The sequence below is a fragment of the Pogona vitticeps genome, chromosome 2 (assembly GCF_051106095.1).
Source record: "Pogona vitticeps strain Pit_001003342236 chromosome 2, PviZW2.1, whole genome shotgun sequence".
NCBI classification, from domain to species: domain Eukaryota; kingdom Metazoa; phylum Chordata; class Lepidosauria; order Squamata; family Agamidae; genus Pogona; species Pogona vitticeps.
In genome coordinates, this window is record NC_135784.1 from 99,924,721 (window position 1) to 99,946,624 (window position 21,904).

The 21,904-nt window shown below is 40.3% G+C and overlaps 1 protein-coding gene across 4 annotated transcripts; it reads right to left on the minus strand.

The window, feature by feature from the left end:
• Nucleotides 1-3,957: 3,957 nt before the first annotated feature.
• Nucleotides 3,958-19,454, minus strand: SMAD5 (SMAD family member 5). Of its 4 annotated transcripts, none has more exons than XM_020782671.3 (9): nucleotides 19,304-19,436; nucleotides 18,156-18,264; nucleotides 15,153-15,653; nucleotides 14,523-14,585; nucleotides 14,149-14,400; nucleotides 10,770-10,886; nucleotides 7,958-8,179; nucleotides 6,296-6,552; nucleotides 3,958-5,092 (listed from the first exon to the last, which is right to left on the minus strand). In XM_020782671.3, the coding sequence occupies exons 3-9, from the start codon at nucleotides 15,553-15,555 to the stop codon at nucleotides 4,949-4,951; spliced, it is 1,458 nt and encodes a 485-aa protein (XP_020638330.3). In that variant the 5' UTR covers nucleotides 15,556-15,653; nucleotides 18,156-18,264; nucleotides 19,304-19,436; the 3' UTR covers nucleotides 3,958-4,948. The 4 variants fall into 4 exon arrangements, with proteins under 4 accessions (XP_020638330.3, XP_020638329.3, XP_020638332.3 ...); XM_020782670.3 differs by having other exon boundaries at nucleotides 10,770-10,889; XM_020782673.3 differs by lacking the exon at nucleotides 14,523-14,585 and having other exon boundaries at nucleotides 19,304-19,454.
• Nucleotides 19,455-21,904: the final 2,450 nt, after the last annotated feature.

Consider the following 21,904-nt stretch of genomic DNA (forward strand, 5'->3'; position numbering starts at 1 on the left):
GGGTAGGAAGTGTCAGCCAGACTGAAGGCCATTTTTCAGATTCTGTGGCATCTTGAATGCTGCACTTCCAAGGGAACAGGGCTAAAGGAGAAGGGTGTGAACATCTCCTTTAATTTGCAATTTAAATAATTTGCATAACAGGTTACAGTTGCTATAAAGCTGCTTCTGTAAACTGAAATATGGGTTTAATGTCTTAAAAAGAGTATTTTTTTAACTTTAAAAAAATCTCCTACTGCCCTCAAAAAAAGTCTATTGGAAATCGTCTGAGGCAACATTTTAGCCCCCCTCCTCCCAGCATGACAACATTGATCCCCATGCCCCCTAAAGGCAGAAAACATACCAAAAGCTATATTCGCGAATGCTTTCACGGCCGGGATCTAATGGTTTTTGTGGGTTTATTGGGCTCTTTGGCTGTGTTCTGAAGGTTGTTTTTCCTAACATTTCGCCAGTCTCTTTGCCGGCATCTTCAGAGGACAGAGTGCTGTCCTCTGAAGATGCCGGCCAAAGAGACTGGCAAAACGTTAGGAAGAACAACCTTCAGAACACGGCCAAAGAGCCCGAAAAATCCACAAAAACCATACCAAAAGCTAATGCTGTGCCCAGAGAGGCAACTGGATGACATTCTAAGGACCAAGTAGTTCCTTAGAATATAAGGTAATACAACATCTACGTTGGCTTGGGCACGTCGTGAGAATGGCTGATGGTTGGATTCCAAAGGATCTCCTGTATGGAGAATTAGTGCAGGGAAATCGCCCCAGAGGGAGACCATGGCTGCAATACAAGGATATCTGCAAGCAAGATCTGAAGGCCTTAGGAATAGACTTCAACAGATGGGAAACCCTGACATCTGAGCGTTCAGCCTGGAGGCAGGCATTGCATCACGGCCTCTCCCAATTTGAAGAGACCCTTACCCAGCAGGCCGAGGTGAAGAGGAAGTCGCAAAAGCAGGGAGCTGGACAGGGGTCAGATTGGATTTGTCTTCAGTGTGGAAGAGATTGTCACTCTCGAATTGGCCTCCTCAGCCACACTAGACGCTGTTCCAAGTCCTCCATACAGAGCACGTTACCATAGTCTTTCGAGACTGAAGGATGCCTAACTAAATTAACAACATCTACATCTGTTAAAAAGATGTTGGGTAAATTGTGTAAACTGTATAAAAACTAGAAATAGTTATTCAACAAAAAAGAATATTATAAATCTGTGGAAGTCAACTTAATATATTTTCCGTTTAAGGCAACTAAAAAACATAGCCTCTCATAAGAGAGTTTCTTTTGTTTTGTCCTTGAACTCATTTTTGTCTTTGAGCACATGCACTCAGTCTTAAAATTACAGAACCTAGATTTATCCAATGAACTTAGTGGTAGATTCATATCATACCAAAGGCAGTACTCTGGAAGCAGCTAAACGGTGCAATTCATTTAGCATGAGGAACAGTGATAGCTGGCAACTTTAAATGGTTTAAGAAGGTAATTAGGCAAGTTCATGAAGGATAGATCTATCTAGTCCTGAGAACTATACACCACCTCTTAGATATGAGAGTTTATGCCTCTGAAGACTAGTCATTTAGACACAACAGAAAAATCAACATAATTGGTAACAGTGGGAATAGGGTTATGAACTACGTAGACAGGCCTTTGATCTGATCCAGCAGACCAAATTTTATGAAGGTATTAAAATGGTGGTGGAATAATAACTTCTGTGGTATTGAACAATAATAATATTAATCTAGAAGATACAGTTAGTTGTTGTTTAGTCGTTAAGTCGTGTCCGACTCTTCGTGACCCCATGGACCAGAGCACACTAGGTCCTCCTTTCTTCCACTGCCTCCCGCAGTTTGGTCAAATTCATGTTGGTCGCTTCGATGACATTGTACATCGATCTCATCCTCTGTCATCCCCTTTTCATACAGTTAGTACCTACATGTTTTTCTACAGCTCTGAAACATTCTCACCCACACACCCACAAAGTGAGCAACTGAAGATCATATTAACTGACAAGATACACTAACTAATGTTCAGTTAGCATAACCAACGCTAAACCTACCTGGACTTCCACAGTTGTAGAAAAGCGCAATACTCCCCTTACTACGTAGCTAGAAACTACAAACAAAAAAATTGCTTTGCATATTGAGAATAATTCCTTTCATTTCTAAAGCAGATGATCAGGACTACAACAACTTCAGTCTTATGTAGTCTATTTCCATCTCAGTGGTACACAGATCAGTTTTAAAATCCATGAAGCACTTTTGCACACTCAAACTCCCTCAGCCCTTAAGAACAACCGATCTTGTTGATTTAACTGAATAAGTGTCTTGCTGAATCCAACACAAAAGCCACCTACTCCATTATTTGCAAGAAGCCCAACACCAGATCAACTGAACTGGCTCAACAAAGGGCCATAATCTTCTTTCTGTCCATACATGCTTTAAACCAGTGGTTCTTAACCTTGCGTTACTCAGGTGTTTTTGGACTGCAACTCCCAGAAGCCTTCACCACCAGCTGTGCTGGCTGGGGTTTCTGGGAGTTGCAGTTCAAAAACACCTGAGTAACCCAAGGTTAAGAACCACTGCTTTAAACCAGCGGTCTCCAACCTTTTTAGGGGCTGCGGACCAGCTGGGGGAGCGAGCTTCATGTGCAGGGGGGCATCCCCACACTCAGGCAGTGGGCACGTTGTGCCTGCGGGGGTGTCTCATGCGCGTGTGACACGCCCCCCACAGGCACAACACGTCGCCCCGCGGGCACACAGGGGATTAAAGATCCATATCCGTGGCCCAGTTCCGGCAAGCCCGCGGACCGGCACAGGACCACGGATTGGGGGTTGATGACCCTGCTTTAAACAATCTCCAGCAACTCTTCCTAGCTCCTATGGAGATACATAGTTGCCAAGCCAAGCCAAACTGTGGGTCTGCATACTTCATTTCTGCCACTGATTGGGGCTAAGGAGATATAAAAGGAACGAAAGCCTGCACCCTAAACAGAGCCCTATGGGCCAGAAAGACTTAGCACTGTTCCTTAAAGCAAAGCTGATATTTTTCAAATGTAAAAAGTACATCAAGAATGTACTTTTTACATTCTTGATGGTAATCTATACAAGGCAACAGCCAGCAAAATTTCTGTAGTCTGATGTTTAAATTTAATTTACTGTCACTATAGGAAAAACCCACCAAAAGTACCTTTGATGGTATTCTTCCTTAGAAGTGAATTTATTTAGCATGATATATTATCACCTTTATAATAATAATTACAAATCAATTCCAAATGACAATAATCCTTTCTGAGGTTTTCTAGATACAGGGTGTAAAAACTGGTTTGCCTTCCCCTTTTCCTGGTGGCACACTGGTATTGCGCAGATTGCCCAAGGCTACATGAAATTGTTCTATGACCAACCTTGTTTTGCAACCAGGCACTTAACTCACTGAGTCACAAGTTCCCTAAAAAGGAAAAATGAAGCAGATGGCAATAGGACACAAGAATTTTGGAGGAAAATTTTTCAATTACTTATCACAGAACAACGACATTCTGGGAAGGGAAGGTAATTTAAGACTAGGGTATTATTAAACGAATGCTTACACAGACTGGCTGCCAGACACACACAGGATGCATTTGGGATAACCATAATAACACTCACACTGGTAGATGCCTGTGACTCAAACATTTGCTTCTGTTTTAGAGAAAACAAGTACTGTTGAATGGACAGCAATCTTAGTACAAGATAACTTGCACATTCACTGGGACCATAAAATTTGCTTTCACTTCTGTGAAGCCCTTCTGATCACCTTCAGTGATCCCAGTGATAGCTAATTCTGCACAGGATAAGTCTGGGAGACTCACAGCTCTATTGGCGATTATGCCAGGGAATGTACGTATATGAAGAATTGTGTTCCTTGATCAGATGACAAATGATTTTTGTTATCTTCACCAAGGGACCGGTTTGGAAAAGCAATCTAACACACAAACATTTTGCACTACTTATTGAAGACATATTTATAACATTGTGGTTACAGAAGTGATGTACAAAAGAGTAAAACCTAATACAGTAATGAAGAAGCCTCCAGGATACCAGCTATGGAGGTGCAAAATAAAATGGAAAGTTAAACACAATGCATTTTCTTTCAATGTTATATACAAAATTGTAGTGTTTTACTCTTAATATATATATAGATTGTCTAAAGAGCTATACTTCAAAAAAAGTATAACACCAAAACATGAGTATTAATTAAGTCAAGAGAAAATACTGACTATTTTAGACATGAGAGGGTGCCTTCAGTCAATGTCTGAAAAGAACTAGGATTAAGGAAGCAATCCTATGCACTCATATTTGGGAGTTATGTTACACTGAAGTCTCGGAGACCCCTGAGCAGATGCACACAGTACTGTATATGTTAGGTTCACTCCAATGTTATAGTAGATCAGAATGAAGATAAAAATACTCTTGGCTATGACAGAGTGGATACAATCTAATACCACTTCTCATAACTAGTGTTTTCCAACATGTATGTACTAATGTCATTATCGTTCAAGCTAAGGCAAGTTCAGGTGTAATAAAGCTAGTTTATGGACTATCATCATCCAGAAAATTATACAGGAACATTAAAACCTGATTGTACAACAGCAATAATGCATATTCAGCAAACGAGTCTTATTCATTTCCTAGTGTCAGTTCAAAAGTGTGTTCATAGAAGACATGTTAAAATACTTCCAGTGCAGTCAAAGATGTTCAAATATGTCTAGCAAAAAGAAATAAGTTTGATTTTTCAGTTTTCCTCTCAAATGTGACTGTTTCTTTTAACATCAAATGATAGGTAAAATGGTAATAAAAACAATGGAATGGGTCATCAATAAAAGATAATTAAGAGGTGATACGGTCTTACACAGTATCCACACTGGAAGCCTTTGCAGAATAAAAAAATGGTCACTAAAATTATAGTTGTTGAGGAAACACTTTGGCACTATGAAACAGAAGAGATGGGATTAAGAGGCGAACCCATTTGAGTAAGTACTTTATCCAGCCACTGCAATGGCCCATGAAGATGTATTTCTATCCAGCATGGGGTGCTTGTAACATCTTGACGGTGATATTCTGCTCCCCATCCCTACAAAAATGGACACACATTTAATGATGAGAAAATTCTATCTAAAAACAACTTACGCTACTGTTATAATTTATACCTTGAAAAACAAAACAGGAGCATTTCCTTCTAAAGAAAATCCAGCAGACCAGGACCAAAAGGATATTGATATGTTGACGAATAAAAGGATATACTTTTATTCCGTTCTATCCACAGAAAAAAAAATGTCCCTAAACCTGTCTCACTATTCTCTCTACAAACCACAATGTCCTCAAATTCCAAGACTTCCAAGCTACTAGTTATTTAGGGACAGGGATATTACTGTTTACTGGGTCTGAAGAAAGCTGCTATTCAATTGTTATCTTGAGTGGGAGATCCTGCCAATGAATACTCAGAGGTACATCTAACCAACCGGCACTTGTTTTGAATTCAAATATATCAACGAAAAAGAGTGTACTGCAGAGAACACATCTAAACAGCACTCCCACTCCATATTATGATTGATGGTGAATTACTTCTGTGGAATTGCTTGATTACCACATTTTTCTGTGTATAAGACGTGCCCATGTACAAGGACCTACCCCCCCCCACCTTTCTAGCCCAAAATTTAAAAATCTAAACTTAACTTTGAATATTCAGCCTCTGGACTCAGAACACTTGGACATTACGAGTCCCTGTTGCATCTGATCCTATAGGCTCCACCTTTAACGAGGTATGTTCTAATTGGTTTGTTCAGCATCAGCTGAGGTCAGTTCCATGAGGCTCATGATTAGAGGAAGCTAAGTCTCCTGACTGTAGGAAGCTAAGCCTTGTGACTGAAGGAAACCTGTTTACAGAGGCAAGGGACAGGCAGTTTTGTTCTCTCTTCAGCTTACTTCCGTGTATAAGGCACCCCTCAATTTTTAGTGTAATGGTTTTAGGAAAAAATAGCATCTTATACACAGAAAAATATAGTAAATATGGTAGGATGCCACACTCACCATCTAATTTTACCTTAATCTTACAATATATACAGTATACTTTAAAATTTACCAAAACATGTAAAAACAAATAATGGCTTTATGATACTTTAAATACTGTACTAGTAAGCTTGTGAGGACATACAGTTTTATGGGTTTGAAACCTATTTCATCAAGTTAATTTGTTGCATAAAAAACAAGAGTCAAGACTAACACAGCTATTGCTGTGGAAATAGTTTCATTAAGTTCAAGATAGCCAGTATCTTACCTTTACAAAACTCATCCGGATTGTACACATTTTGGTAAGCTCATATACTGCCTCAAAGCCATGATTGACTGACTGAGCTAGAAGCTGAGCAAATTCCTGATTATTAAAAATTTTCAGGCTACAGCCACTTGGTATCTTGCAGACAGTTGTAGGATGAAATCCATGATGGTAATTACAATTCCGACTCTGTACAAATATGCTGCTGTCACTTAGGCATTCGGCATAGACTTCCCCACCAACATAGTAGAGATGAACACCTGAGAAAAGTGGGTGGGGGGACAATTAATAGTTAGTTGTAGAAACTTTTATAGCCTTTTATTTTGAGATGGAGAAATTCTAGCCCGATTTCTATTTGAAAAAAGACTCCAGCAAAAACAACTTTCATAGTTGTTCAACTACGTCAGGGAATACTTTAATTCCAAACACCCAGTATCTTATCACATCAACCACTAGATGGCCTCCTTCCACCAACTACAGAAGATTGCCCAGTAGATGGTAAAACAATTTTGTTAGTTTATATCCATGAAGTTTACTGACATTCTTACTTAATTACAATGAAGCATTGAATCATGACCAAAATGACAAAGCAGACATTTGGTGTGATTTATATGAAATCACTAGGTGGTTAATTAATTGGATCACAATTTTGTGTTTTATGATATTCTAGTGGCCTAGTAAATCCCTGATTTTTAATTCTGTACATGTGACATGGCCGTGTTTCTTGCATTTTCCATGGCAAATACCAAAAATAGCCATCCAGAGCAAGATCCATTACCACAGTTAGAAAATTTACACCTTCTCAAGAACTACTGAACTACACTAAGCATTTCATCCTCCCAGAGATAAAACTCTCAAATGGTTGTTGCCTAGTGTCACAAAAGTTTAATTACTACAGCCTCTCAGGTTAAGAGTATGAAAGTCACACTTGAAGCTCATTTGCAGTCTCCATTCTGAAACCATAGATCCTGCAGCTTCAATATCTAGCCAGGATAATTTCTGGACTTTATGTTTCTCCTCCATCCTAAGCTCTACTATGTCCACCTTGCAAAAAGTCCTGCAGGCCTCCAAAGCCCACCTTTTGGGAAATATGAGCCATTCCATAAAGATGTGACCATCCCCAATCTTGGTCTGTTCTTCTTTCTCCCTTTGTCTTCCTCTTCCCTGCTTGCAGTGTTTCTTTCAGCAACATTCAACCACAGTATGGAACTATGTAACATCATTCTCCCTCTTCCCTGTAACCTTCCCCCAGATGCAAATTAAGAATCAAACAGGTCAGGTTTAACCTTTTCTCTTGCAACTCTGTTTTGTTTAAGATCACTTCTCATGTTAGCATTAGAAGGTCATTTCTACACAAAAGCCTCAAATGTGTACACCAAGAACAAAAGTTTAGAAAACGGCTACAGTATTTATAAATAAGAAATAAATCCAAAATGATAGAACTAGCATGAAAATAGAACTTTTGCAATGCAATGTTCCATAGTATAAACCAGTTAAAATATTTTTTTACTACAGTTGACATGGCAATTTCTAGCCAAATCATGTAAGTATACAATTTTCTACTATGCAATGTATTACTGCACTCAAATATATCATTGTATTTACTGAGGCTTGCATTGTGAAAACAGGTTGTTTATAAATATACCAGGTGCACTTCTGCATTACCTTTTCCAATGTGTCTCCGGGTGTTTTCAATTGTTGAGTTACGATTAACGTTGGAGAGTAACCCTAAACAGAATCTGTTTTTGTTGTTAGAAGGATCTGTAAATCCATCTACCAAGATACTAGTAGAAGATGCATGAAAAGCCTCCCCAACTCTATTGTTTAATTCGTAATATACAATTGAACACCAGTGCTTGGGTTCCTCATAGGCCACAGGGTGAACATCTATGAACAAAAATGGAACATATGAATATTCAGTATCTTGAACAGTCCTACAGTCCCATTAGGTTTGCTGTACTGTAACTCTCATCCCAACTGGCTGGGAGTGATAAGATTTGCAGTCCAACATTGACCAAACTGGCGAAAGGTAATCTACATTCTCTCCTGTACAATGGAATACTTAGCACCAATGCATTTTCCTAACTACTGAAAGAACTTTATATGCATCATATCAAAACTCTTTTCAACAGTCAATACCATCCTCTTTGTATCAGAAAAACATAAACAAGTCTGGAGGCAATGGCTTTCCTTTAAGCTACTGAATTCACAACTGATTTATGATGTTAACTAAAGCCTTTGAATACAGTGGAACCTCTATTTACAAACGTCCCTCCCTATGAACAATCCAACTTATGAACAGCTCCGTTTGCAAAAATTTGCTTCTACTTGCAAACGGAGCTTCAACATACGGATGAAAAAAACTGTGGGGGAGGCGGAGAAAGTGCGGAATTTGAACTTTCAATTGACTGTTGGCCAGCGAAGAGGGTGCTTGTCTGCAACATCGCTCATCCAAGCAGTTAGTGGATAGGGAGAGTCTTCAGATTACCTGGTACTGCCCGGTACTACACAGTACTATGTGGTACTGTACAGTACAGACTGTATTTTTTTGGCTTTTTTAAATTTTTGGATTTTTTATTTTCTTTTTTTAAACAGAAAGACTGCCTGTTCTGGGTGAGTACACTGTATTTACTGTACTGTACATGTTTTTTTTCAGCTTGGTGGGGAGTAGGGCTAGGTGGGGGGTTATGTTTCTGTGTTCTGATGGGTCTTGCAGTGTGGATTTTAGTTTTAAAATGTGTGCGGTTAAATGTGGCTCTAAAGTCTGTTTTAAAATCAGAAAATACAGTATTCTGTGAGGGGTTGTGGTGGTTGTAGATGCAGGCAACCAGGCTTTAAAATGGAGTTAAGTCTCTCCCCCCTCCCCCAGCTCTCTTTTTGTGATGTGGAGTTCTTTGCTGGAATACAGTAATGGTTGCTGGTTGTTGATGCAAACAGGCTGTAAAATGCAGTTTAGACTCCAAAGTCTTTTTTTCTTAAAATCAGAAAATATTCTGTGAGGGGCTGTGCTGGCTGATTTGCTCTAAAATGAAGTTTAGACTCAAATGTGTTTTATTTAAAATGTGTCTTAGACTCCAAACTCTCTTCCCCATTGTTTTCATAAAAGCACAAACCTTTGTCTGAGGGGTCTGTGTGCCCCAGTGATGACCTTCTTTCTTTCTTTCCTCTTTTACCCATTGTTCCCTCCCTCCTTTCCTGCCTTTTTTTTTAACCTAAAAGGTACTTGGCTTGGCTGAAAAGTGCATTTCAAGGTGTTCCCTCCCTCCCTCCTTTCCTGCCCTTTTTTAACTTAAAAGGTGCTTGGTTTTGTATAAAAGGTGCTTGTTTTTAAAGATGTTCTGTTTAGAAGGTGTTCCCTTCCCCCTCTTTCCCTGCCCTTTTTTTACCTAAGTTCATCTTAGGTCAAAAGAAAAAAAATTCTCCCCCTAGTGGTAGAGGACGGATTAACCAGCTTTGCATTAGTTCCTATGGGAATTAATGCTTCAATGTACAAATGGCACCTCTACATAAGAACCAAAAACAGCTGGAACAGATTAATCAGTTTTCAATGCATTTCTATGGTAAATTTTGTTTCTACCTACGAATGTTTCAACTAACAAACATCTTCTGGGATGGATTAAGTTCATAAGTAGAGGTTCCACTGTATTCTGCTTTCATAACCATTACACTGTATCATAACTTGCAACTTCATTAACTTAAAAAAAGCTTGATTTATCTACTCACCCCTTCAGATTACAACTCACCTATACTGAATATATTCTTAAAATAACATCTATGCAAAAATAAACAGTTACAAGCAAAAACAATCTATGAACACATTTTTAATTCTCTGCCCCAGTATGCCCTATGAATACTGAAACATTCAACACAAATAACAATTTCTCTGAAACACAAACAACCAAATCCACAGTTACATTACAAGAGTCCCATTTCTATCAAAATCAATGTAAGCCATCAAAAGCAATATACAGTGGTGCCTCGCTTAAAGATGATAATCCGTTCCAGGAAAATCGCTGTTAAGAGAAAAGATCGTAAAGTGATAATAAAACCCCCACTGAAATGCACTGAAACCCATTCAATGTGTTCCAGTGGGGTAAAAACTCACCGTCCAGCGAAGATCCTCCATACGGCGGCCATTTTTGCTGCCTGTAAATTGAGGAATCCATTCCCTAAACACAGCGGAGAGCCATTTTAATCACCCAGCGGCCATTTTGAAACCGCTGATCAGCTGTTCGAACCGATCATCGCAAAGCTAAATTCCCCCATTCAGACCACCTTTCTGCGAGAGCAAAAAGATCATCATTAAGCGGTTTCGTCATAATGCGGGGCAATCGTAAAGCGAGGCACCACTGTAGCTGAAATTTTCTCCAGAAAACAACAGGCTGGAATGGAGGCTACAGTTCTCCACAGTTAGTGTCACTGGCAACATGTCAACAATGGCAAAATATTAACAAGTCTACCAAATACACTGTCTCACCTCTGTTGGAAATATTTGGCATTATCTGAGGGATCATATTATTGCTTGTGTCCATAGATTGTGAAGTATCTTGCCCCATTTGATCTTCAGGAGGCATATATGCAGGTGGTGGTGTATCTGCTATAAAGAGAAATTTGCATTAGAGTTTGACCCAGTCTAATCAAACCTTCAGTTCATTCGTTCCTTCTACAATAAATTTTTGTTTCCGCCTTTCTTATTTACATGACATTCATATTTTGTTCACCTCTTATTTTTCCATTCTTTTTGGGATCTTGGTTTTTCACTATGAATCAAATTAACTTTGAATTAGATTACCATTATGTTACATTTTTTATAGTTTAATATGTTTCACTCTAGCTCTAAATATTGCAGAAGGCCTATTGCCCTTTGCTCCACAACCTAGCTGCCCTATCTAACTGAAGTCTTCCTTGTCTCATTTTCCTTCTTCAAGAGCCAGGGGAGGAAGTGCTGGCCAAGTTATCAAGCTTCCTGAACCTTTATTTAATTTTTATGAGTTGGTACCACCTGGAAGCAAATAAAACTATACAACATGTAACACGTGTAAGAAAACACAATTATCCCAGTCATTTAATTTTAGAGCAATTAAGATGGAGCATTACTGAGAGGTTTCAGAGGTTGACAATATTACATCCAAACTTGCTGTTACTTTGGGGAAAGCTTTATTTTGAAGGAACTTCACAGCAGTACATAGATTATGATAAATCTGCATTTCAGGCTACAGATAGGATACTGCAGGATTGGATACCCATCTCTCTTCATATTACAATTACTTGCACATGAACACAACTTCTCTGAGAGAAGTACCAAGCCTTCTTCTGATATACTCATCTTAATACAAAGGACTCTTTAAATACGGTATCCCCCAGCCTGCATTTACAGTTTCTACCCATCTCTACTACTTCTGAAACTAGGCTTGATTCCTGAGGTTGGAGAAGGGCTCTAAGATTCTATTCTATATCCCCTTCTCACCCATGTTTACCATTATCCCTTGTATCTCCACCCTTCTTCCATCTAGCTCCTACTCTATTACACTATAATACAGTGGTGCCCCGCTTAACGGGCACTCCATTTAGCGAGGAAATCGCTTAGCAATGACTTTTTTGGAGTGTTTTGCGCTTCGTTTAGCGATGGTCCCTATGGGCAATTTTCGCTTAGCTATGGTTGGGACCATGCTTCGCATAGCGATTCAATTTTGGGTCCCCTGTTTCGCTTAATGATGGTTTAAACAGCCTCATGTTTGCTGTTTTTTAAATGTTTTCCTGTTATTTATAAAGTTAAAGTTTACTGTTTAAAATGTTTGAAATCATAAAGTGCACTTAATAAACCCTTTGTTAACCAAATTTGACTTTGTTCTGACTCTTTTTTAATTTGTTGTTGTATTTTTTCCCCCATTGAGATGCATTTCAATTGGGGAACCGCGTTTCGCTTAGCGATGTTTCCTATGGCGATTTTCACTTAAGGACGGCAATTCGTTCCTACTGGAACGGATTATCCGGTTTTCAATGCATTTCAATGGGAAACCGCGTTTCGCTTAGTGATGAAATCGCTTAGCAGCGATTTTTTTCGGTACAAATTAACATCGTTAAGCGAGGCACCACTGTATACCGTTACATATTACTACTGTGTAATTCATACTGGGATAAATAATGTTAAGACTTTTGTTTCTGGTGTTCATGCATTATAAATATAAATATATCTCTCATTAATGCAAGCTGATATAACATTTTAAAAACAATTACATTTAGAAAATATACTTCCCTCACTTTTTTTAAAGATTAAGAGGTGGTTTGGGGAAAATGTCTGATGTCTTTATAGAAACTCCCACTTTTGGTTCCTTCATAAAATTGTTCTTGATGCTACTCTAAAAGACAAAGAGACAAACAAAACACCAAACCTTCCCTGATTCTTCCTCCCTCTTCAGCTACTGCCCAAATGTTCTCCTCTTTATCTTTAGACTCCTACCACATGCTACTCACTCCCCATTTCATCTTTGTCTCTTTCAACTTGACTCCTTTTAATCTGGCCTCCATCCCCAGTCCACCATGGAAACTTCCCTCAACAGATCTTGCATTATTCAAATCTTTGTATTCCTCATTTTCTTGCCAGATTCCAAGTTATTCCTATTTATGCTCTCATTCAAAAATTCTAACTCTACTTTTTTCCACATCTCATTAGGGCTCCTCAGGGATCCATTCTTTTTATATGTTCTTACAGGGCAACCAAATGATACTGGATAGGTTTCAGTACCAATTATGTGTTGACATTACCAATCTCAACTTTTCTACGCCGGAACCTTTCTCTTTCATGCCATTCCACAGTTCCATGTCCCTTTCATATACTTAGTTGAATAATTTCTTCTAATCTCTTCTCCCACGTCCTCTTCCATTTGACATACACTGAGAATGTCATCATCCACTTTGCTAAATAGATATATAAGCCTTCCTTCCTTCATGACTTCTCATCACCATCATCATCTTCAGTTCCTTACCAAATCATGTCCTCTGTCACCTTGGGAAAGTGTCTGGCCCATACCATGTTCCCGCCTAGACCACAACAATTATAACCTTTCCGATCTCCCACTGTCAAATCCCAATCCATTTGCTCCTATTCAAAACTCTACTGTCAGAACCACTCACCTCTCAATGCACTGACCATATGATGTCCCTTCTTTATATCCCTATACTGGTTTTCTTTTCAGAAACAAATTGTATCCTCCTGTTCAGCTCCATCATCCACAAGTTTCTCAGCATGTCTGCACTGTTGCCTTTGTACCTGGAACGACTTCCCAAGATGCCACGTCTTTCACTTCAATCACTCTATCAAAACCCAATTCTTCCCTGAAGCCTTTCGTACAACAACCTAATCCACACACACTATCTGCTGTAACTAAAGCTAAATATGTTTAATGAAAACAGCTGGGTTTTTTTTCCTGTGCTTACCCCTATTTCCTTGCATTATTTTCTAGACTGCAATCCTCACCTTCTGGAACCATGGACAACACTATATAAACAACAATAAAACGATGTATGCTTTGTTCAAATTGATCCTCTGTGTCATTTGTCCCACTACCTATCTGTAGCAGATACATACACAGGAATACATAATACCTGAGGTTTCACCATGAATCATCAAATTTTTGTTTTAAGCGTCCCCATTTCTATGATTAAATTAATTTCCAAACTACAAGTATTTATTACTATGTACTCAATTTATAACCTCATCTTCATAAGAAATCAGGGAAGCTCCTTCATACTGTGCTTTTAACAAACATCACAAGAGATGTAGGGTGATGTAAATGTAATTTCACTCCTTTTGGCCTTGTAGTATTTCTTTTTAGTAATTTTCATACAATCTTTACCTGGGAGCTGAAATGGACTAGATGGTCCAGAGCTAGCTGGGGAATTTGGATAAGTACTGCCGCCCGGAGATGGTGGATACGGACTATTTGGAGAAATGGGAAATGGAGTGTTGTTGGGTTGCTGGAACGAGTCTGGAAAAGTTGCATTATGTGGCATATGCGGCTCATTGTGACTTAGGTTTCTGAACTGAACCAAAAGGCTATGCTGTGGGTTGAATTCACTATGCCTTGGCACCAGAACTGGAGGCAAAACTGAAAAAGAAGAGAACAATATAACATAAACAGTTCCAAGGAGCACCATTTACCCCCATGGTTAGTAGCTTTTTAAAATGCATAAAGCACAGAGAAAGACGCACATTCCAAAAGCCTCGTACCTGTCAAAGCACTGCACTGCATTTCCCAGTTAGGAAAAATCTGGTGGGGTGCACCGTAGCAGCCTGGTAGGGTAAAGACATGTGTCCAACTGACAAACTGCGCATAAAACAAGTAACCAACCCCTGAACACACACATACACTAAAAGAAAATGTAAAGGAAACTGCAGAACACAGCACAACAAAACTGTGGTGCAGAGGGAGAACAAAAGTGAAGGAAAGAGATTAAATTTAGTACAGCAAAAAGGGAAACAGCTGGACTAGAATTATTTCAAATATGAGAAACTAACTTATGAAGATAGATTATTATGTCATGAAGGAAGCTGAAATATTTTCAAGGATGTTGAAAATATTTAGGAATTCAGTGATTATCAGGCTAATAGGACATTTTGCTTCCCTATTTATAACAAGATCAGAAATGGTTACATGCAACATCCAATTTTAGACACCCAAAACCAAGAGGCATGTATTATCAAAATTCATTAAATCACAGAAGATTTTCCTTACAAGTGCACCCTTCAAATTCACCATCTACTCTTCCCAGTTTTCACCAGTCCACCTCAAGCTGCCAAATGCATTACTATTTAACCTCTAATAGTGGGTGAAGGCAATATCATAATATTAAAACACACCTGGGCTCTCCACCCTTTTGTAATGATAGGGATTGATACAGACTTCCTTCTGCTTTGATCCAAAAGGAAATTCACAAATGTCCAGAGGCTTCAGTTCATGATGGCTCTGCAGGTCAGGCCATCGCCACACACGACAGTAAATAACATGGGGAAGGCCTTTGCGATGAGAAACCTGCAGTCGCCCATCTAATGAACGCGGAATAGTAACACATTTACTGGGTTGTCCAGGGCTGCTCAGTGCTTTCTCCAGCTCCTCCATGGCTCCTTTTTTCTTTTTCAGTTTCTTTACCAAAGCATCCACTGCTTTTTCTGCCCATTTCTCTTCTTCATCCCCTTGTTTCCAGCCCAACAGACGCTTTACAGCTGGGCTAGTAAAAGAGAACAGACTGGCCATTGATGTCATTTGACAACTCTTCAAGCAGTTTTCTGAACAAAACTGTGTATTCTCAGGAATGACAGCGGCTGATATTTTCTAATCCAAGGAAAAGAGTCTCCTTAGGCCTGTTAAAAGTAATTACAATAGATTAGTTGATGCCGGCTCATTTAAGAGACTAGGGCAAAGAGATAGAAACTAACTAGCTACTTTTGACATATATCATGCAAATTCAAGCCACATTTCTACTCATATATATGTGTTTATACATATATGCACACACATTTCCATTGCTTAAATAGGAAAACCCACTGGTGTAAGTCACAACAGACATCCTCTGGGCCAAGCCTTCCCCCCCCATACTCTTGGATTAAATAATATCACTGAACTGACCAGGAAAAGCTTGTTATTTCTTAGGAAAAGGTCAAATTTGATTTAAAAGGGATTTAAGATCTGCTGGAGAGGTCCTTGTCACAGTCCCATCACTTTCACAGACCCATCTGATGAGGAGTCAAGAGAGGGCTTCTTCAGCAGCTGCAGCCGGGCTCTGGAACTCCTTACCAAGAGAAGTCTATTTCCCAGCAGTGGGCAAAGACCTTTTTATTCAGGTAAGTATTTGGAAATCGAGTGCCTCAAACTACAAGGTTCTAATCAACATGCCGGCTGTCTTATTAATGCTAAACTATTGTTAGCATTTTTATGCAAAAAAAATTCAATGTTCTACATTTTATTTCAATATTATAATGCATTTTTATTCATTATTATCACTGTAGAAAATCTATTGTATTTTAATTTTCTGTTTTTTAAAAAACAATTGTGTAAGCCACCTTTATTTCCAATTGTGGCATAAAGGTGGCATGAAATAAAAATAAAGAAATCACTGCCAGTTTATAGTACAGAGTTGCTAGACAGTGTAATGTACCATAAGCATATGCAGACTTTAGCCATATATCTAAAGGAAAGCTAATACCAAACAAAACCTACTAGGCTTTAAGGTATTATAATGTTCTTTGCTGTTTTATAACTGTAAGGAGGTAAATGGAAACACAAAAATTTTAAAAAATCAAAAACAATTAATACACAATTGCTAATACAACTATTTAGCTGACATAATGAGGCTGGAGTGCCTGACTGCAAAGCTATGGGCTGGGAACCTGAATCATCACGGTGTCTCTTGGGAGAGAGGCCAGCTACAGTCAGCCACAGCATGTATGGCTGATGGGGTTATGTGTCCTAACACTATATGGCCTTGGGCAACCAGCATGGTCCGAGCACATCACCAGAAGGAAGGACTGGTGAAACATTTCTGGATATTTTAAGACCCTGGAAGGGCCACCATAAGTTGGAATCAACTTAACTGGAATCAATACAATTGTTTATGAAGTATTTAAAGACCAGAATTCTATTGCCGTTCATATAAGGTTTACATAAACTGACAGCTAATCACAGCTAACTGACAAAGTACTTGGTTTCACTTTGACTTTGCAACTGGGTGTATGACTAGGCATGCAGTTGAAAAGTGCCCTGAAACCACAGCAACTCATGCAACTTATGCAGACATCTTATGCAGACTCCAAGAAGATTCTGCCCAATCAAAACTGGGCACAGTTGCACACCATATAACAAACTGACTCTGTTTAATAGGAAGAAAAACAGCAAAACAAAAAGCTAACAGTTTTACTTTCATTAATCTCAAACACGTTCATTAATTCAGCTCCTCCAAGTCCCATCTCAGACACAGAGTTGTAATCACCAATAGGCACCATTCAACAATCACAGTTAGGTGGGTGGCTAGCAGCAGCTCCTAGGCCTGCTGCTCCTGTTCTTTGCTATAACTTACTGTGCTATTTATCATCTCTGAGTACTGAACCAATGTCTAGTGTGAAAAGATGGGAGGAACATACTTTCTTTTCCACAGGAAACTTTGGGACCTATGCTCAAGATGGGACAGCAGGAGAATGGGCAGCAAAAAGAACAAGAGGTAGCTGGGCCTATTTAATGGGTTGGCCATCAAACCCCAGCCACCAGTGATCAGGCCCAAAGAAACACAGATGAAGATACATTTAGAATAGATGGCTGCATCACTTTCTTGCTTTAGAATATGCTTGTCACTGAAGTATTTTGTTATACAATACAGCTATTAGGAACAAGATGCTCTTTTTATATCGCTAATAAGATCCATCTGCAACTCTCTTTAAAAAAATTTAAAAGGGAGTTAATGATGACAAACGGATCTAGTGTACTGTGGCAACTTGTTGATAAGACCTCATAAAATCCCTGAAGAATACTCCGCAAGTACAGACACAGACAATAGGCAGCTGGCAAAAAAGCAGGCGCTACACAAAGAAAAAGGATGTCAATAACAAAGTCAGTTCCGTTCTTGCTACAGAAACTGCCAAATATTGTCTTTGGGACTTCTGATAAACTGTAACAAGTCAAAACAGCTAGCTGACTCTAGAATACTTTTCAATCTAAACATCAGGCACATTTATAGTAGCCATCTACAGAAATGTAGGTGCTCGCCTGAATGTTTCTCAAGAAATGCTTCCTCCAATGTTTTGTCTGGGAGCATGCAGAGGAATAACTACTACCTGTTTTTCCAGCTAAGAGAACAAACCAAAGCTCTGTACCTGCATTCACTTCCTCATGAGAAGGCAGTGTGCAAAGACTGGCAGCTGCTTGTTAACATCTGTACCTCTCTCTCTCTCTCCCTGGATGTGAAGAAAGAAGGTTGCATGCCTAGACATGGAACATACAAAGAATATTAAGAGACAATACTCAATACTGTAGTCAGAAAATTGTACCAGGCCAGCAAGACTGCTATCAATCTTGGTACTCTCTGCATATCATACCAGAAACCAAAAAGGTAATGCAAATTTCCCCCAGTCAGCACTCTAACTGTATGCAAGCTCTCCCACAAGACAGCCAGACATTTAGGTCTGATTCTCACAAACAGGCAACCCCACATTTGCATTGCATGGAAACATGTGGGGAAATGAGGCATTTTTGTTTCTTGGCATGAGGATGTATTCATTCAAAGAATGGCAATTGTGGCTCTCAGGCAGGTTTTAGGCCTCAACATCCATAATCCTTCACTGTGGATAGTACTGGCTAAATCTGATGGGAGTAGAAACCCAAACATTTGCCTAGATGTGTGTTAATTCCGTACAGATGGAAACACTGCAATCAACGGGAATTATTAGTCATTACCCAGGAAAATCCCATCGATTTAGTGGGGTTATTCTACAATTGGGACCAACTCCCATCAAAAGACCAAGAGGGAGCAATTTCCTCCTTCCTTTGCCGGCCACAGGTGTGACACCAGCAGAAGGACCCGGCCGACTTTCAACCGTTATTTTAACTTTGCCTCAGACAAAAGGAAAAGCCAGCCCGCCCGCCCCGTAAAATATCGTCGCTGGTCTACATAATGAGTGTGTGTGTGTACCCAGGTGGAGGCCAGGCCTCCGTCACGGCCGGCCATAAGCCCCCGCGCAGTACCCTTCCGAGAATGGTTGGTGTTGGGGGGGGGGTCGGACTCCCTCACTTGCTCACGAGGAGGCCCCCGAAGGTCTCCCCCCCCCGGCCGTCCTCTACCCACCCCCACTTCAAAACTAAAACAAACCCCCGACTCATCCTCTACCGCTCCGCGCTCCCCTCCAAAACGGAGGGGGGGAAGCCCTCGTCTTCGGCCACCTTGTAAGTACCGGAAAGGCCTCCCTAGCCCCGGCAGGTCGACCCCTCCCTCCCCACATATACACATACACACACATAAACCTACCTCCTCAACTCCCGCTCGACGCGCGGCTGGCCAGAAACCCTTAGCTGGAGGGAGGGGGGTGGGGGTGGGGACGGCTGAGGGACAGAAAGGCGGGGGAGGGGGAGAAAGAAGAGGGAAGGGGAGGAGCCCGGCCGAGGAGGGAGCGGCACGTGACCGGGAACAAAGGGGAAAAGCCGGATGGCTGAGCCCTCCCGTCCATCATCCGGCTTCAGCCAGCGACTGGCGAGAGGCGGGAAGAAGGGTGGGGCCTCTGCGTTCTCGTTTTTCCTCCTTTTTCTCTTCTTCCGGGTGGAGATTTTGGCGGGGGAGGGAAGAAGGAGAGCCGGCATAAAAGCCGGAGGGCCGTTGTTCACGAGGAGGCTCAAAGAATGGCTCGGCGGTGGTGTTTGTGGCCGTGGTGGTTCGGCTCTCGCCGTAGTTGGCTGTCACCGAGCTAAAAAGGCGGCTTGGATACCCCTTGACTGGGGGTCTCAGGAATATGTCAGCCTCTCTCCCTTGACCAGCGTGAGAAACTCATTCGTTTCTCTCACCTTCAAGGTCGAAACGCCTTTAGGGTCGCCCTTCCTCTGTTTCAAGACTTCTTCGCGTTTCATGCAGGCGTTCGTTTCAGAGCAGGAATGGGAAACGCGGGCCTGTCGAGATGATGTGAAACCTCGTCCCTGGCCGTTTGCTGTCTTGCTTAAGGCTGATAGGAGTTGTAGTCCAGCCGCGTGTGCCACGCCGCAACGCTAGAACAGAAGGAAAAGGGCTTTCCTGGTTGTAAACGTAAAAGGAGGATGCGACTCAGGAGTCAGTTATTCTCTGGGTTGGATAGTAACATCAAGATGCAGTTTTTAAGAGGGGCCATAATAACTACAGGGCTATAGTTGGTGATATGCTGGGCTATTTTCTGAAGGCCTTACTGTTCCACAGTATGTGGCAGTAACACGCAAACATAGTGGTAGGAGTTCTGTATGCTGACATTTTGCACACAGCTGGAATACAAGTTGTTAGGAATACCCTCCAAAATTAGGAGGAAGCACACATAAGCCCTACCCTCTGTGACTTGGTGCTCAAACATAACTGTTTCACCTTTGACAATTAACACCTATCTCCAGATCAAGGGAACAAGATAGAGATTCCAAACTGAAGGATCTACAAAATCTCACCCCAAATAGTTAAAACAAAAACAAATTAACCAAGCAAGATGAATACCTAGAGTCAATCTACTGCAAGACAGACCTTGAAGACATCCAAACTCTGTTCAGCCCTCAACTGAATGCTGTTCAGCCCGCAACTAAAATCATTCACACACACTGTAAATTATCTCCAGCCCATTGCTGCCAAGAATTAATTCACCCTCATAAACACTTGGTGGGAGGCCTATACTTCCTTACAGACAACTTCACAATCAACTATTGACACACAAGTTGCACGACACGGATACAGCAATGGGAACCATATCCTACAAACTGAGATGCCAGCTCTGCCACCATGTTTACTTTTGCAACAGTATCACAAGAGCTAAGACTATATTACCCAAAATCCAAAGAAAAAAACAATTTAAAAAAACAACATGTGGCACCTTAAAGACAAACCATTATATTTTAATGTAAGCTTTTGTGGACACGTCCACTTTGGCAGACATTAAGAGACAGAACGAAATGTATATGAAATAGAAGTTTCACATTCTAAATGTTCATTGGTTACAAGTAGTAATTAGGCCTATGTTTGTCCTGTTGTAAAAATATTTCAGGAAGACAGAAAACAGACACAATGTCTGAGCAGAGATGAAGTGGGGTAGGGTTGAGGATGCAGTTGACCTTGAGGAGAATGAAAGAAGTTGGCAGAGGAATCACATGTGTTAATGTAGGGAATGTGGACTTTTTTTTTACCTTAAAGTCTTGTGATAAGAAATGGGCGTGGTAGTAGTGAAGAAAATGACAGTGGATAACAAAAGAAGTGTTACAAGAGCGAACAACATCACATACAACATCAGGAGCACTTCTATTTGTTTCTTTGCTAATGGGATCCGCACCATCTTTTGGCAACAATGCCCCTCTGCACTCTATATATAGGGGAAATGAGACAATCCCTATACAAAAGAATTAGTGGGCATAAATCAGACAGCAGGAATTGCAATACACAGAAACCTGTTTCAAATCATTTCAGTCTACCAGGACACTTCATAGGATTTTAAACTCACTGTTTTGGATAAGAAAAATTACAGAACAAGAATCCAGATGGAAACAGCTGAGATAAAATATATACATATCCTTGATATCCATCTTAATGGATTAAATATTAGCCAAATGTAAAATACTACAATAAAATGTTTTTATCTGCTGTCATTTTCCATGGTCAGGTTCCTTCCCAGCCATACTACAAGCACCTTTAAAACAATGCAGCAATAACCAAAACTAACACAGATTTGTCAAGAACAAATCCTGCCAGATTAATCTTACCTTTGTTTTTTGATTGGATACTCTCTCTGGTAGACAGTGGGAATGCTATATACATAATATATCTTGATGACAATAAAGTTTTTCCCAAAGCGCCCCATGCTATTCTGATTTGCAAGCTACCTAAGTGTGGGCTGGATAGAACAACTATTGGGTGGAT